Source organism: Cetorhinus maximus, chromosome 14, assembly GCF_964194155.1.
Source record: "Cetorhinus maximus chromosome 14, sCetMax3.hap1.1, whole genome shotgun sequence".
Classification (NCBI taxonomy): Eukaryota; Metazoa; Chordata; class Chondrichthyes; order Lamniformes; family Cetorhinidae; genus Cetorhinus; species Cetorhinus maximus.
This window is the reverse complement of record NC_135892.1, coordinates 50667042-50682631: the sequence shown is the minus strand read 5'-3', so window position 1 is coordinate 50682631 and position 15590 is coordinate 50667042. Positions and strand designations below refer to the sequence as shown.

Genomic DNA, 15590 nt, shown 5'->3' with positions numbered 1-15590 from the left:
AAGAAACGGAGATATGGTTCACCAGGTTGGTGTTTGGGGTAGAGTTGTTCCAAGCTCTTGTGACTTAGTTGCACTATTTCTCTAACACCAAGCATGAGTTTCAGGCTCATTTTTATAATAAAATTTATGCCTGACGATTGGCAAGATTAACCCATAAAGGCTGCTTCCCAATATCTCTTTATTAGAAGGAGTCAATAGAAGGTGAATAAAATGGTGGAACCTAGGGCAAGTGATGTTCATATGCCCAAAGGTCCAAGTTGTAAGCCATTAACCTGTCTTTGTTTGGCTCTTTTGCCAATCCTCCATGATCTTTTTGGCAAAGTATCATGATTCCAGACATAAGTCTTTGTGAAGAATGCCTTCATCAAAATCATGCTCCAGGGCTGTATGCTTATCTCTTCCTGGGAAGAAACAGTCAGTCTTTTCTCAGGTAATAAAAACAGAAAGTGCTGGAAAAACTCAGCAGGTCTGGCAGCATCTGTGGAGAGAGAAACAGAGTTAACATTTTCAGTCCAATATAATTCTTCTCACACTTTATTCAGGATGTTTAAAAATACATATTATGCTATGGAACTGGAAGCATATTCAAACTACCCCCTTTATTATTATGTATTTCAAGTTACCATGACTAAGTTTAATTGCATGTCTTTTGATCAAGCTAACCAAACAATTGTCTGGTTAACATATTGAATTAATGATTTGATGAGTAATACAAAGTAGATGTTTCAGGATGGTCTTTCCTGGATGGAGAGTGTAAATTTAAAATGACTGCCAGGAGCCTCAGATGGAGCAGGAAGTTGCAAAGGGTCATATCACAGGTTAGTGGACAAAACTAGAGGAAATAGAGTTTATGCTGGAAAGTGTTAAGTCATCCTTTTTGGGCCCTAGAAAGATAAGTCAAGAGTATTTGCTTAATGGTGAGAAACTAGGAATTGTGGAGAAGCAGAGAGATTTGGGAGTCCAAGTACACAAATCAATTAAAGTTAGTAGGCAGACCCAATAAGCAATCAAGAAGACCTTTATCTCAAGGGGGCTGCAGGAGAGAAAATGATGCTCCAGTGGTACAGAACCCAACTGAAGTACCGCATTCATTTTGGGCAATGCACCGCAAGAAGGATATATTAGCAATGCAAATTCACCAGAATAATACTGCAGTTTAGATGGTTAAAATATGAGTACAAGTTGCATAAACTTGGCTTGCATTTGCTTGAGTGTAGAAGTTTAAAAAGTGTCTGATTGAAATATTTAAAATGTGAAAGGGTTTTGATAGGGTAGATAGAAAGAAACAATTTCCTCTGAAGGGGAAAATCAGGAACAAGGGGAAATAAAATTAGAGCTAGGCAATTTCGGAATTAAAACAAGAAGTTATTTTTCACACAAAGAAATCTGGAAATCTGCCCTGAAAGGTTGTGGATGCTGAAACAATTAGACCTTTCTAGACTGAAAGCAAGATGACTTTTGTTTGGTAAGGGTAACAAGGTATATAGAGCTAAGGCAAGTAAATGGAGTGATCTAAATCAGGCTTATCCAACCTTTTCTTGCCAGGGGCCACATTTCAATTTTTCTCATACTTGAGGGGCCAGTGAGCAAATTTCAGAAAGGTGAGGTTTGGTGCAACATTAAACATGAATTTCAAAAAAAAACTGATATATGATTAAAAGCAACTTGCTGAGCAAAAAACCCCCCCAATAAATTGATAATTAAAAAATGAGTAATAAATAAAGGCAACTATTCGAGTGTGAAAGGGTGAGAGTATGTTTGTCCAGCTAACTTCAAGTCTCAGGATGCTCACTCACTCATACTCACCTATTGTAAGAGTGCCTGTTGGTGTGTGGGCATGAGGGTGAATGAGAACCCTGCGACTGGGAGTGAGCCAAACACACACTCTCCCCTCCCTCTCTCACACACACACACACTCACCCAACCCACCCTCACCCACCCACCCTCACCAACTCACACACTCACCAGCTCTCGCATTCACTTACTCACCAACCCTCACCCTCATTCACTCACCCACATGTTCGCTCACTCATCCATATGCACAAGAGTTGGAGCGAGGCCTGAGGCCTAGAGGCGCCCGAACGCAGGTACCTGCCAAGGGGAGAGCCGGGATACACGGGGAACCGGTGGGACATAGGAAGTACCTGGGGAAAGCAGCTGGGCCAGAGCACTGGCAGCCGGGAGAAAGCGACTGCAGCCGGGCCAGAGCACCGGCAGCCGGGGGAAAGCGACTGCAGCTGGGCCAGAGCACCGGCAGCCATGGGAAAGCATGGTGAACGTGTGACCCAAAGTCTCTCTCTCTCTCTCTATCTTCAAATACTCGCAGTTGCCAGTGTACGCTGATCCTCCAATCACAGCCTGGTTCTCTCCCATGGTTGATGCTGATAGGCTCAAAGTGAGCCTATCAGCTGCAAACGTGGGAGAAAAACAGGCTGTGGTTGGAGGACCAGGTCCCGGCAGAAACCTTCAAACACTGAGCTGTCTTACCATTTTCAACAATCGTTTCGGGGACCGCACGGATGGATTTGCAGGCCGCATTGCGGCCCACTGGCTGGACAAGCCTGATCTAAATGAACGATGGAACAGGTTCAAGGGACCTGCTCTTGTTCCTGTGTTCTTCATTAAAACGAAAGCAAGCACTTGCATTTACTTAGCACCTTTCACAGCCTCAGGACAACTAGCAGCTAACATAAAAGGAAATCCCAAAGTATTCTATAAGCACATTAATAATAAAAGGGTGGTAAAAAGGGGAGTAGGGCCGATCAGGGACCAAAAAGGGGATTTACACATAGAAGCAAAGGGCATTGCTGGGGTGTTAAATTAATACCTTGCATCTGTCTTTACCTACGAGCCGAGTGCTGCCCAGGCCATGGTGACAGAAGAGGAAACTTAGTCACTAGAAAGGTTTAAAATTGAGAAGGAGGAGGTACTGGATAAGCTATCGGAAGTTGACAAGGCACCGGGACCGGATGAGATGCATCCAAGAATATTGAAGGAAGTGAGAGTGGAAATTGCAGAAGCACTGGCAATAATCTTTCAATGTTCACTGGATTCGGAGGAGGTGCCGGAGGACTGGAGAATTACAAACATTATGCCCTTGTTCAAAAAAGGTTGTAAAGATCTGCCCTGCAATTACAGACCAGTCAATTTAACTTCGGTGGTGGGGAAACTTCTAGAAACAATTATTCGGGATAGAATTAATAGTCACAAGGAAAAATGTGGGTTGAAATGGAAGAGTCAGCAAGGATTTGTTAAAGGAAAATTATGTCTAACTAACTTGATGGAGTTTTTTGAAGAGGTAACAGAGATGGTTGATAAGGGCAAGACCGTTGATCTGGTGTATATGGGCTTCCAAAAGTGCCACACAACAGTGTAGATACAGTGCCACACAACAGACTCATGAGGAAAGTTATAGGTCAAGGAATAAAAGGGACAGTAGCAACATGGATACAAAATTGGCTGAGGGGTAGAAAACAGAGTAATGGTTAATGGGTATTTTTCGGGCTGGAAGAAGGTTTGTAGTGGAGCTCCTCTGGGATTGGTATTGGGACCCTTGCCTTTCCTTATATATATAAAATGATCTAGATCTTGGTGTGTAGGGGGCAATTTCAAAGTTTGCAGACAACACAAAACTTGGGAGAATTGTAAACTGTGAGGAGGGCAGTGTAGAACTTCAAAAGGACATTAACACCTTGGCGGAGTGGGCAGATAGGTGGCAGATGAAGTTCAATGCGGAGAAGTGTGAGGTGATAAACTTTGGTACAAAGAACATGGAGAGACAGTATAAAATACAGGAAACTATTCTAAAGGGTGTGCAGGAGCAGAGATACCTGGGTGTATATGTACATAAATCATTAAAGGTGGCAGGACAGATAGAAAGAGCTGTTTCTAAAGCATACAGTATTCAAGGCTTCATTAATAGGGGCATAGAGTACAAAAGCAGGGACGTAATAATGAACTTACATAAGATACAGATTAGGCCTCAGCTGGAGTATTGTGTACAGTTCTGGGTGCCACACTATCAGAAGGATGTGAACGCATTCGAGAGAGTGCAGAAGAGGTTTACAAGAATGATTCCAGGGCTGAGACACCTCAGTTATGAAGAAAGATTGGAGAAGTTGGGACTGTTTTCCTTGGAGAGGCGAAGGCTAAAAGGAGACTCGATAGAAGTTTTCAAAATCAAAAGGGGTCTGGACAGAATACTGGAGTACTGGAATACTGGACAGAAATCTGGAGAAACTGTTCCCACTTGTAAATGGATCAAAAACCAGAGAGCAGTTTTAAAGTGTTTTGCAAAAGAAGCAAATGCAAGGTGAGAGTAGTTAGGGCTTGGAATGCACTGCCTGGAAGTGTGGTGGAAGTAGGTTCAACTGAAGCATTCAAGAAGGCATTGGATAATTATCCAAATAGAAACAACGTGCAGGATTATGGGGAAAAGGCAGGAGATTGGCACTAAGTTAGAATGCTCAGAGAGCTGGTGCAGACATGATGGGCCGAATGGCCTCCTTCTACTACACCGTAACAATACTGTGACTGTGAACACAAAGAACTTCTCTATCAATCAAGTATTTTGAAGTGTAGTCATGGCAACATGTGGCAGTCAATGTGCACACACCAAAACCTCACAAAAGCAAAAAGATCAGATAACTTTTAAAAATTATGTTCGACAGGACAACTCACCTGCTCTCCTTCACACAGTGGCACAGGATCTTTTAAACCACCGGAGAGCATACACATTTCATGTTACAAGGACAGTACCTCAGTGCAGCACTCCCTCAGTACTGCATTGAAGTGTCAGCCAACATTTTGTTTGTAAAAACAAAAAACTACTGTGGATGCTGGGAATCCAAACCAAAAACAGAATTACCTGGAAAAACTCAGCAGGTCTGGCAGCATCAGCGGAGAAGAAAAGAGTTGACGTTTCGAGTCCTCATGACCCTTCAGCAGAACTGAGTAAAGTTAGGAGAGGGGTGAAATATAAGCTGGTTTAAAGTGGGGGTGGGTGGGGGGAGAGAAGTTGGGGAGAAGTGGTTGTAGGGACAAGCAAGCAGTGATAGGAGCAGATAATCAAAAGATGTCACAGATAAAGGAACAAAGAGGTGTTGAAGGTGGTGATATTATCTAAGAGAATGTGCTAATTAAGAATGGATGGCAGGACACTCAAGGTACAGCTCTAGTAGTCACCCCACCAGCCTCCGCATTCAAAGGATCATCCTTCGCCATTTCCGCCAACTCCAGCATGATGCCACCACCAAACACATCTTCCCTTCACCCCCCCTGGCGGCGTTCCGTAGGGATCGTTCCCTCCGGGACACCCTGGTCCACTCCTCCATCACCCCCTACTCCTCAACCCCCACCTATGGCACCTCCCCATGCCCACGCAGAAGATGCAACACCTGCCCCTTCACTTCCTCTCTCCTCACCGTCCAAGGGCCCAAACACTCCTTTCAAGTGAAGCAGCATTTCACTTGCATTTCCCCTAACTTAGTCTACTGCATTCGTTGCTCCCAATGCGGTCTCCTCTACATTGGAGAGACCAAACGCAAACTGGGCGACAGCTTTGCAGAACACCTGCGGTCTGTCCGCAAGAAAGACCCAAACCTCCCTGTCGCTTGCCATTTTAACACTCCACCCTGCTCTCTTGCCCACATGTCTGTCCTTGGCTTGCTGCATTGTTCCAGTGAAGCCCAACGCAAACTGGAGGAACAGCACCTCATCTTCCGACTAGGCACTTTACAGCCTTCCGGACTGAATATTGAATTCAACAACTTTAGATCTTGAACTCCCTCCCCCATCCCCACCCTCTTTCCGTTTCTTCCCCCTCCCTTTTGTTTTTTCCAATAGTTTATATAGATTTTTCTTTTCCCACCTATTTCCATTATTTTTAAATCTATAACTGTAATGCCCTGTCAGTCTTTCCACCCCACACCCACTAGAGCTGTACCTTGAGTGTCCTGCCATCCATTCTTAATTAGCACATTCTCTTAGATAATATCACCACCTTCAACACCTCTTTGTTCCTTTATCTGTGACATCTTTTGATTATCTGCTCCTATCACTGCTTGCTTGTCCCTACAACCACCCCCCCCCCAAACTTCTCTCCACCCACCCCCCCGACCTTAAACCAGTTTATATTTCACCCCTCTCCTAACTTTACTCAGTTCTGCTGAAGGGACATGAGGACTCGAAACGTCAACTCTTTTCTTCTCCGCCGATGCTGCCAGACCTGCTGAGTTTTTCCAGGTAACATTTTGTTTGTCCCTGGAATGAGTCCCTTGAACCCACAACCTTCTGACTCAAAAAAGTATCACAATTGAGCCATGGCTAAAACCTAGAACGTTGATTCATCTTTATTCTTTTAAACACTGAAGATCCTGCTGAATTCACAATCGTTAGACCCATAAACTCCCACTGCTGCTTCAGGTTCCTCCTGTTACCGAACAGCCTCAAGATTCGAGCGCGCGCACTGTGCTGAATGACGCGGGGCCGCAGGAGCGCTCACGCACTGTGCTGAATGACGCGGGGCCGCAGGAGCGCTCACGCACTGTGCTGAATGACGCGGGGCCGCAGGAGCGCACACGCACTGTGCGGAATGACGCGACGCAGCAGGAGCGCGCGGCGCAATGCATGCCGGGCTGCTCGGCCGCCATGTTGGCGGTGGGTCGGTATTTATGAGATTTCAGGGGAGGTGGTGAAATAGTAACCGACTGGATATTGCTAGAAAAGAAAAAGTAAACCAGTAAACACGGAGGGTAGCTGTTTTCCAGGAGGAGATGAAAGAAATGTCAGCGTAAGTGATTGTTGTGTGGATGGATTCCCGGCTCTTGCTCTTAGATTGAGCTGCGGACAGAGCGTTTCCTGCAGAGGCCCTGGCCTATTTCTCCCCTTTATCGTGGGCCCGGCTTCTCCATGGGAGAGCAGCCCGTGTGATGCCTGCACTGTTCCTGGAAACGGGCGTCTCCCCATCCAACGGGATCCGGGGAGTATCTGACTAGGCCTCAGTCTCTTTCTCCCTTCGCTTTATACACCAAATTAGAAAGTAAATATTGTTGAATGTGTTATTCAGTTGTCAGTATTTCAGCCTCTTGAAATTGTCGTGTGGCAACGTTTAATACGATGATCAGCCGCATAATGAACACGATAACACTTGTGAAGTGTTCAAAGTAATTTCAATACGGCTTTGAAAACGTGATTTAAAACTCCCGACTGTAAATGTATCAACTATTTTTTGGACAGTATCTTTAACTTTTGATCGCATTTGGAATTATTAATCTGTACACCCTTTTGCGGCTGAGCAGATCTTTATAATGAGGGCAGCCTAGCCGGCTTTGTTTTTACATGTTTGAAATACGACACTTGCGCGCCTATTTACGTTGGAAATCAAACCTCTTATTTCAATTTTTTGATCCAAGTACTTTATAACTACAGAATTTTGATGTCCAGTGGCGGAGATCTGTCTCCCGAATCTATGACTGCACTACTAAATTCCGGGTTAGTATACTTTATTTTTAGGAAGCATTAACAATACTGTAGTTTAAAGGAGGAAGTTTTTTTTAAAAAACCTGAAACTCCTCTGAAATGTTTGATAAACTTGTCCAGAAATTGTCTGCTGCTATAATTACAGAAACTTACACCCAGTATTATGAAGAAAAATGTATGGTGAAGTCAGTTACATACCTGACTTGGGATGTCCCAATCTAAATTTGGGTACCTGTGCACTGTGATTTTTTTTATATTAGTCGGGGAGAAATGTTAAACTATGATCATGCTGGGCTTTTTTTCTTGCTTGTGCATGAAATATCTTCAGATCAAATAAAAAGTTTGCTTCTGCACTGAGCATGTTCTGAGAGCATATAAAAATGCACTCTTGACCTGTGATGTTTTTTCCAGTTCATTAGATATAATAGTGGCATTTGAGTGTGAACCTCTTGCAGTGAGTGATCGTTGTATGCCATTAGTATAATTTTTTACTTCGGAGTAAGGTTAATACTGATGCATTCTCCCATCGCTTTGATGGATGTGTGTTCAGCAAGGAGACCAGTTGTTCTTCATTTAGGCTGGCATTATCTTGTGTAATATTAAACCAAACCAAGTCTTGATTTGCAGTAATTAAAAACACGAAATGCTGGAAAAACTCGGGTCTGACAGCATCTGTGGAGAGAAAAACAGAGTTAACATTTTGAGTCCTTATGACTTGCAGATCCGATTGCAAGTATTACATATGAAGTCACTGTTGGAGGGTTGGATGAAGACATTGGGTTTGTAGCGTGCTTGCTTCTGTAGAGACTTGACTCTGCTCTCCTCAAATGTTGAGATTGCTCGATGAAAGAAACTTCATCGTTTGGATCTCTGCGGGGGTTTTTTGTGTAGTGGGGTCCAACTTAAGCTGAGATTGGTTTTCAGGTATCTTTGTAACTGAGTTTTGAGCATCCTATGGTACGTGTTCCCAATCTCAGCTGGCTTTGGTGTGCAGGAATCCTCCATGTGAACCACATGATCAACCCAGCAAAGCTGAGCTCTGATAAGCATGCTCTCAATACAGGTATGCAGCACCTTGCAAGAACTTTGGTAGGGATTAGTAATCTTATTACTAATATATATTCTTTTGCTTTTAAAATATGTTGGTTGGCAGCTGGTCAAGTTAAATGAGTGTATTTTCATATTTTGTGAAAACTTGACTGGATTTATCTCCCACGCCAGAAGAAAATGAGTCTTCAATTTCTCGAGTTAGTTTTCTGAACTTTTTGAATTTCTTTCCTAGTTGAAAGTTGTCCCAGTTGGAAAATTTCGAATGTGGGATATTTTTTAAATGTAGCCAAAATTGAGTGTTGCTGGAAAAAGATGAAAGCATTTTCCAGCCAATATACTACTTTCAATACAAATGCCTGTATTTGTCATATTGCTGTCGACTTTTTTTCTATGAAGAATGCAATACCAAGAGTCCTGCCTACACTGTGGTGTACATAATTAAGTGTGGGTGCAGCTCTTAAAATCTGAAATTCGGGATAAATAATGACTTCATCTTAAAATATGCAAGCAGCTAATTCCATTTATCCCATTTGGGACTTTGGCATGCCACTTAAATGCATTTGCCCCTCTGCCTTTGTATTGTTGGCTAGGATTTTGCAGCAGTAATGACAAAATTGTCAGCATTCACTCATTATTTCTCTGAAACCGACAGTAATTTCTGGAGTCCACACATGCGCAGTTAAACCAGAGCAATTATTCTAAACTTCTGCATTGGGTGCACTGTTGAAGCCCTTGCAGACTCCAGTCAATTAGAAATCGTTGACCTGATGAGGATGTCCAATTTTAGACCATTCATCTCACAAAAATCTTTAAAGTTGCACCTTGTTGAATGAGATGTAACGGAATTTTAACGGTCTATTAAACGTATAATTATTGTTGTGCAACCTCTCTGGCCCTGAAACAAATTTCTGTTTGTGGAATGTGAAATTTCTCCTTTATGAAAACATTCCACATTTTAAAAAAAGTTTGTTTACATTTGTAAGATTTAAGGTTTGGGAGTCACCGAATAGCCAATAAGAGGGCCAAGTTTGTAAGTCATTTTAGAGTAGTTTATTAAGTAGATTATTGAGAAGCAACAGTTTAAATATGATAAGCTAAATAGATGGGAAAAGCATACAACCCTTGACAATTGAGGATGATTCACTGGCCCTGGAAGGTGAACGGACAGATAGAACTGATTTCTCCAGCTGGGGATGGCAGTCTCTAGTCTGTTTTATCTTCAGCCTTCTCTTTTGTACTTTTTCTTCTCGAGCTAATCGATATACTAGGAAGCTCTCTCTCCCAATCTTCCTCCACCCGAAGATGACTGGCCAGCATGGATCACTTTGGAAAATCTCTCTTTCCTGTCCAAAGTGATTTTCTTTTCTCCCTCCCAAGAGCCTGTTTTTAACCTTTTTCTCAGACTGTTGACTTGCATGTGTGTCATGAGATTCACCTTATCAGGAATGTCTGTGCTAGAGACATGTCCTTGGCGAGATAACAGGTCTGCCCTGTGTTTTTCAGCCAGCAAGCTGCTACGGAAGCAGCTTTCACAAGATTTCTGTAACATTCAATAAATTTAAGATCTTCTAAGTTTTTATACAGTGATTTCTTACATATGGCAGCTTGTACCCTAATCCCATGTGTATGTCCCGATCTTCATTTTTGCTTCGTGTAAAATGATTTTTGATGCATTTTACTTCCTGATTTCCGGCCTGTGGAAATACTTCAATGTGATTTGACTCCTTACTCTATTTAATGACATCACTGTTGCTAGATGTCTGGAAATCCCCTTGACATGGTGCCAGCCAACATCAGGAACGATTTAGTCCTCGCCATAGAGCTAGATCTTCGTACGCGGCTTCCTTGAGGTCAGCGGCGAGTGCTGTCATGTCGCTGCTGACTACAAAATCCAAGCTATTTTGAGATTCTCTTGATTGCAGTTCTGACATTTAGCTCCAGTACATGTTTTGAAGTGGCATGAGTGGACGCTTGCTTGATTTATGCTATGACTTTGAGCTGCTCTACAAGAAGGCAAATAAATGTGAGATCCATTTGCACATGATCTTAGAAATTAGTGCAGCTCTTTATCAGGCTCCAACTGACAGCTAAATTGGTTATTGCTGGTAATGAAGTCAGTATTCTTTATGTACTTTTTCTGGCTGAATGTAACACAAGTTTGTAACATTTAAAAGTTGGTTTTGCATTAGTTGTGCTTGTAAGTTGCTTTTGCCATAGTCCAATGCCATTGATTCCTGACATGCTGTCAGTATTGCTAACTCATGTAAGTGAACCACTTCCCTGGGTCGAATTGTGATAGTAGTCTACATTTTTGACTTTTGTGCTTTCTAAATGCTCAACTAGCCATGTGTTAGCATGCTTGAAATATGCTGAAAAAGAGATTAGCAACTCATTTGCTTAAGAAGTTAGATTCTCAGGCAGATCTATCCAAACACCCCTCTCTGCCCCACCCAATAATGTAGCATGGTGTCAACATTTGGGAATTAGGGATGCATACAGGGCAGCTTTTTGACAAGTTACCTTTATTCCAAAGCACTTGAAAGATGCAATCAAAAACCAGATGCTGAGCCAATGGAGAAGTTGGGAAGGGTAACCAAAGAGGTGAAGTTATGTGTGCAATTTTAGCTAGGTCACTTGCTGCAGCCTGAAATTGATTTAGGGAGGTGAGAAGATTTGAGATCTAAACGTAAGGATGAGAATTTTAAATTTGAGGCTGAAGTTAGTTGGCCAAGAACCAACTTATGCCAGCAAGCACAAGGCTGACAGGTGAGCTGGGCCTGAAGCAATGTTGGATAGTATGAGCTGAACTTTGTGTCAAGCCTTTTGGAGAGAGACCAAAGTCCTCGCAGCTGTACTGGTTTATCTCTCCTGTAATCTCCAGTTTCTTGTTCTCGCAGACAAAACTATTAATTAAGTTTGACAGATTGCTGCTGCTCTCCATGTTTCCATTCTTTCTCTGTTTCCTCCTCTTCCTCCCACTTCCATTTTCTACCGTATGTTGTTTCTTGCCATTTCGTATAATCAGTGAGATTTTTTTTCACTGCCAACATCACTTGCGTAGCTTGATGTTCTGCTTGAGCATGCCCTTCTACATACTGAACTGAAACTTGCAAGTAATAGAAATAGAAGAGCAGATATGTAGGCAAATTTCAGAGAAGTGTAAAAATAATAGGGTAGTAATAGTGGGGAATTTCATCTTCCCCAACATTAACTGGGTTAGTCATAGTGTGATAGGTTTAGCGGGAGCGGAATTCTTAAAATGCACCCAGGAGAGCTTTTTAAGCAAGTACGTAGAAGGCCCTACAAGAGAGGGGGTGGTCTTGGGCTTAATTTTAGGGAATGAAGCTGGGCAAGTGGTAGAGGTATCATGGGGGAGCATTTTGCAGAGAGTGATCATAACTCCATTAGATTCAGGAGTTCTGAAAAGGACAAGGATGGGCCAGAAATCCGAGTTCTAAATTGGGGGAAGGCCAATTTTAATAAGATCATATATGATTTAGCCAGAGTAGACTGGGAGCAGCTACTTTTAGGTAAATCTGCGTCAAAGCAGTGGGACTCATTCAAGAAGGAAATAGGGAGAGTACAGGGCCAGCATATTCCAGGAAAGACAAAGGGTGGGACCAACAAATGCAGGGAACCCTGGGTGTCGAGGGATATGCAGGATTGGATAAAGAGAAAAGGGGAGGCTTATGGCAGATACCGAGGGCTCAAAACAGCGGAAGCCCTAGAGGAGTATAGAATGTGTAGCGGGTAACTTTAAAAGGAAATTAGGAGAGCAAAAAGGGGGCATGAAAAAACATTGGCGGGTAAAATAAAGGAAAATCCAAAAGTTATTTTACAAGTACATGAAAAGTAAGAGGATAGCTAGGGAAAGAGTAGGGCCCATTAAGGACCATAGTGGTAATTTGTGTGTGGAACCAGAAGACATAGGTAGGGTTCTAAATGAATACTTTGTGTGAATACAAGTGAGGGGGACGACGTGGATATGGAAATCAGGCAGAAGGACTGTGATATAAAGAAATTAGCATAGAAAAGGAGGAGGTTCTAAGTGAAAAAACAAAAACAGAAATACCCGGAAAAACTCAGCAGGTCTAGCAGCATCAGCAGAGAAGAACAAAGTTGACGTTTCGAGTCCTCATGACCCTTCAACAGAACTAAGTAGAAATAGGAAAGGGGTGAAATTTGCCCCCTTAAACCAGCTTATATTTCACCCCTTTCCTATTTCTACTTAGTTCTGTTGAAGGGTCATGAGGACTCGAAGCGTCAACTTTGTTCTTCTCCGCCGATGCTGCCAGACCTGCTGAGTTTTTCCAGGTATTTCTGTTTTTGTTTTGGATTTCCAGCATCCGCAGTTTTTTGCTTTTATCTCTGAGGTTCTAAGTGGACTGACAGGCTTAAAAGTAGATAAATCTCCAGGCCCAGATGAAATGTACCGCAAGCTGTTGAGTGAGGCAAGGGAGGAGATAGGGGCGTTGGCAATAATTTTCAATACCTCTCTGGCCTCAGCAGAGGACTGGAGGATAGCCAATGTGGTACCGTTATTCAAGAACTGAGGAAGGGATAAACCAGGGAGCTACAGGCCAGTCAGTCTAAACTCAGTGGCGGGGAAACTATTGGAAGCAATTCTGAGCGGCAGAATTAATCTGCACTTGGAGAGGCAGGGATTAATCATGGACAGTCAGCATGGTTTTGTTAAGGGGAGGTCATATCTGACCAATTTGATTGAATTTTTCGACGAGGTGACCAGATGTGTAGATGAGGGCAATGCATTTGACGTAGTCTACTTGGACTTCAGCAAGGCTTTTGATAAGAACCCATGGGATCCGAGGCAAATTGGATCCAGAATTGGCTGAGTGGCAAGAAGCAGAGGGTGATGGTCGAGGGGTGTTTTTGTGACTGGATGCCTGTGTCCAGTGGGGCTCCACAGGGATTGGTGTTGGGGCCCTTGCTGTTTGTGGTATGTATAAATGATTTTAGACTTGAATGTAGGAGGGTTGATCAGTAAGTCCGCGGATGACACGAAAGTTGGTGGGGTGGTAAATAGTGAGGAAGATAGCCTTAGATTACAGGAGGATATAGACGGGCTGGTCAGATGGGCTGATCAGTGGCAAATGGAATTTAATCTGGATAAGTGTGAGGTGATGCACTTGGGCAGGACAAACCAGACACGGGAATACACGATGAATGGTAGGAACTTGGGAAGTACCGAGGATCAGAGGGAGCTTGGTGTAAATGTCCACCCGTCCCTTAAGGGAGCGGGACAGGTGGTTAAGATGGCATATGGGATACTTGCCTTTTATTAGCTGAGGCATAGAATATAAAAGCAGGGAGGTTATGCTGGAACTGTATAAAACACTGGCTAGGCCACAGCTATAGTATTGCATGCAATTCTGGAATCCGCATTATAGGAAGGACATGATTGCACTAGAGGTGAGTGCAGAGGAGATTTACCAGGATGTTGCCTGGGCTGGAGAGTTTTAGTTATGAGGAGAGGTTGCATAGACTAGGGTTAATTTCCCTGGAGCAGAGGAGATTGAGGGGGGACATGATTGAGGTATATAAAATTGAGGGGCGTAGATAGGGTAGACAGGAAGGAACTTTTCCCCTTGGTGGAGTGATCAATAACCACAGGGCATAGATTTACGGTAAGGAGCAGGAGGCTTAGAGGGGACGCAAGAAAGAATTTTTTCACCCAGAGGGTGGTGGGAATCTGGAACTCTGCCTGAAAGGCTGGCAGAGGCAGAAACCTTCATAACATTTAAGAAGCATTTGGATGTGCACTTGCGATGCCATGGCATACAAAGCTATGGGCCTAAGTGCTGGGAAATGGGATTAGAATAGTTAGGTACTTGTTTGACTGGCGCAGACTTGAAGGGCCTTTTTCTGTGCTGTAGACCTCTGACTCTATGTAATCTGGCAGCTCGCATCCTTTTTTTTTGGTACTCTGGGTTCTTCTATGTGGACAGCCTGTTCAAGAGGGCGAACACGAGAACAGGCAGATTCTGGAATGTAGTCTATGAACATCGATGGAGAATCTCTGGCTATTCATCACCTTTTATGATACTCAGTGGTGTAACCAGGATCTGTGGGGTTGCTACTTCTGTAGCTCTATGCAGGATACCGCTTTGTGAGCATTATCAAAATTTAGTATTTGGTGCTACATTAAATATCTATATCTAAAGAGTTTGTTTTAACATTGTGAGAAGCTTTGCACTGAAGATTTGAGGCTCCAAACATATTGTTAATCATAATGAATTGAAAGATGTAGTTCTCATTTAGGGAAAAAGAAAACTCGAGCATAATCTATTGAAAATACCTGGCAGTGGCAGGAGAGAATTCTGCTTGTAAAAAGATCATTACAAGATTATGCAATGCAATCAGTATGCGATTACAAAAGTTATGCAAGTAAGAGTAAAGAACGTTAAGTACAGTAAAATTTCTGTTATCCAGCACTCATCCAATTAATAGAGAATTCCAGTTGGTATTCTGGGGTTGGGTCTATTGGATCTGTTTTTTGACTGGAAATGTCAAACTCACCAGTAGTTGCTCTCGGTGGCCTGACCTCGCTCTGGTCTCAGCCTACCATTGTTCTGCAGCAACATCTTCCTTCTGTGCTGCTTACTCGATTCATGCACTCCCACACCTCACGAGATCTCAACACTGAAGTGACTACCCTGGAGCCTTCTGATTGGATGAAAACGTGGAATTCGTCTTGCATATTTGATTAACTAGCACCTCCCATTCCCTGAGCATGCCAGATAACATACTTTCTTGTATAACTTTCTTGAGCATAACCGTGTACATGAACTCCTGCCGCCAACCGAAAAAGCATTAGGAAGAGTTGCGCACGTGCTCTTGGCCCACACTGTGGCCACTGATGCATGCACAACTCTTCCTTGACGCTTTTCCGGTCTGCGGCAGGAGTTCCAAATACGGGGTTCCAACGAGTCTGTTTTGTGCTATGCATTTCCTGCAAGTTACATGACTCGGGCACCCACAAGTCTGATACACAACCATAGCCTTAAAGTGAACTGTTTCCATTTTGTGTTCTGTTTTTGTGG

General features: G+C 43.1%; 1 protein-coding gene across 3 annotated transcripts in view; it reads left to right on the top strand.

The window, feature by feature from the left end:
* Positions 1-6582: 6582 nt before the first annotated feature.
* Positions 6583-15590, top strand: part of papolg (poly(A) polymerase gamma) — a 65431-nt gene continuing 56423 nt past the window's right edge. For 2 of the 3 annotated variants that reach the window (XM_078556910.1, XM_078556909.1), the window contains exons 1-2: positions 6583-6790; positions 7429-7491. In XM_078556910.1, the coding sequence (XP_078413036.1) occupies positions 6774-6790; positions 7429-7491 (80 nt within the window). In that variant the 5' untranslated portion in view covers positions 6583-6773. Of the gene's footprint in view, positions 6791-7412; positions 7492-15590 lie in introns of all 3 variants that reach the window. The other variant, XM_078556911.1, reaches the window with a different exon arrangement.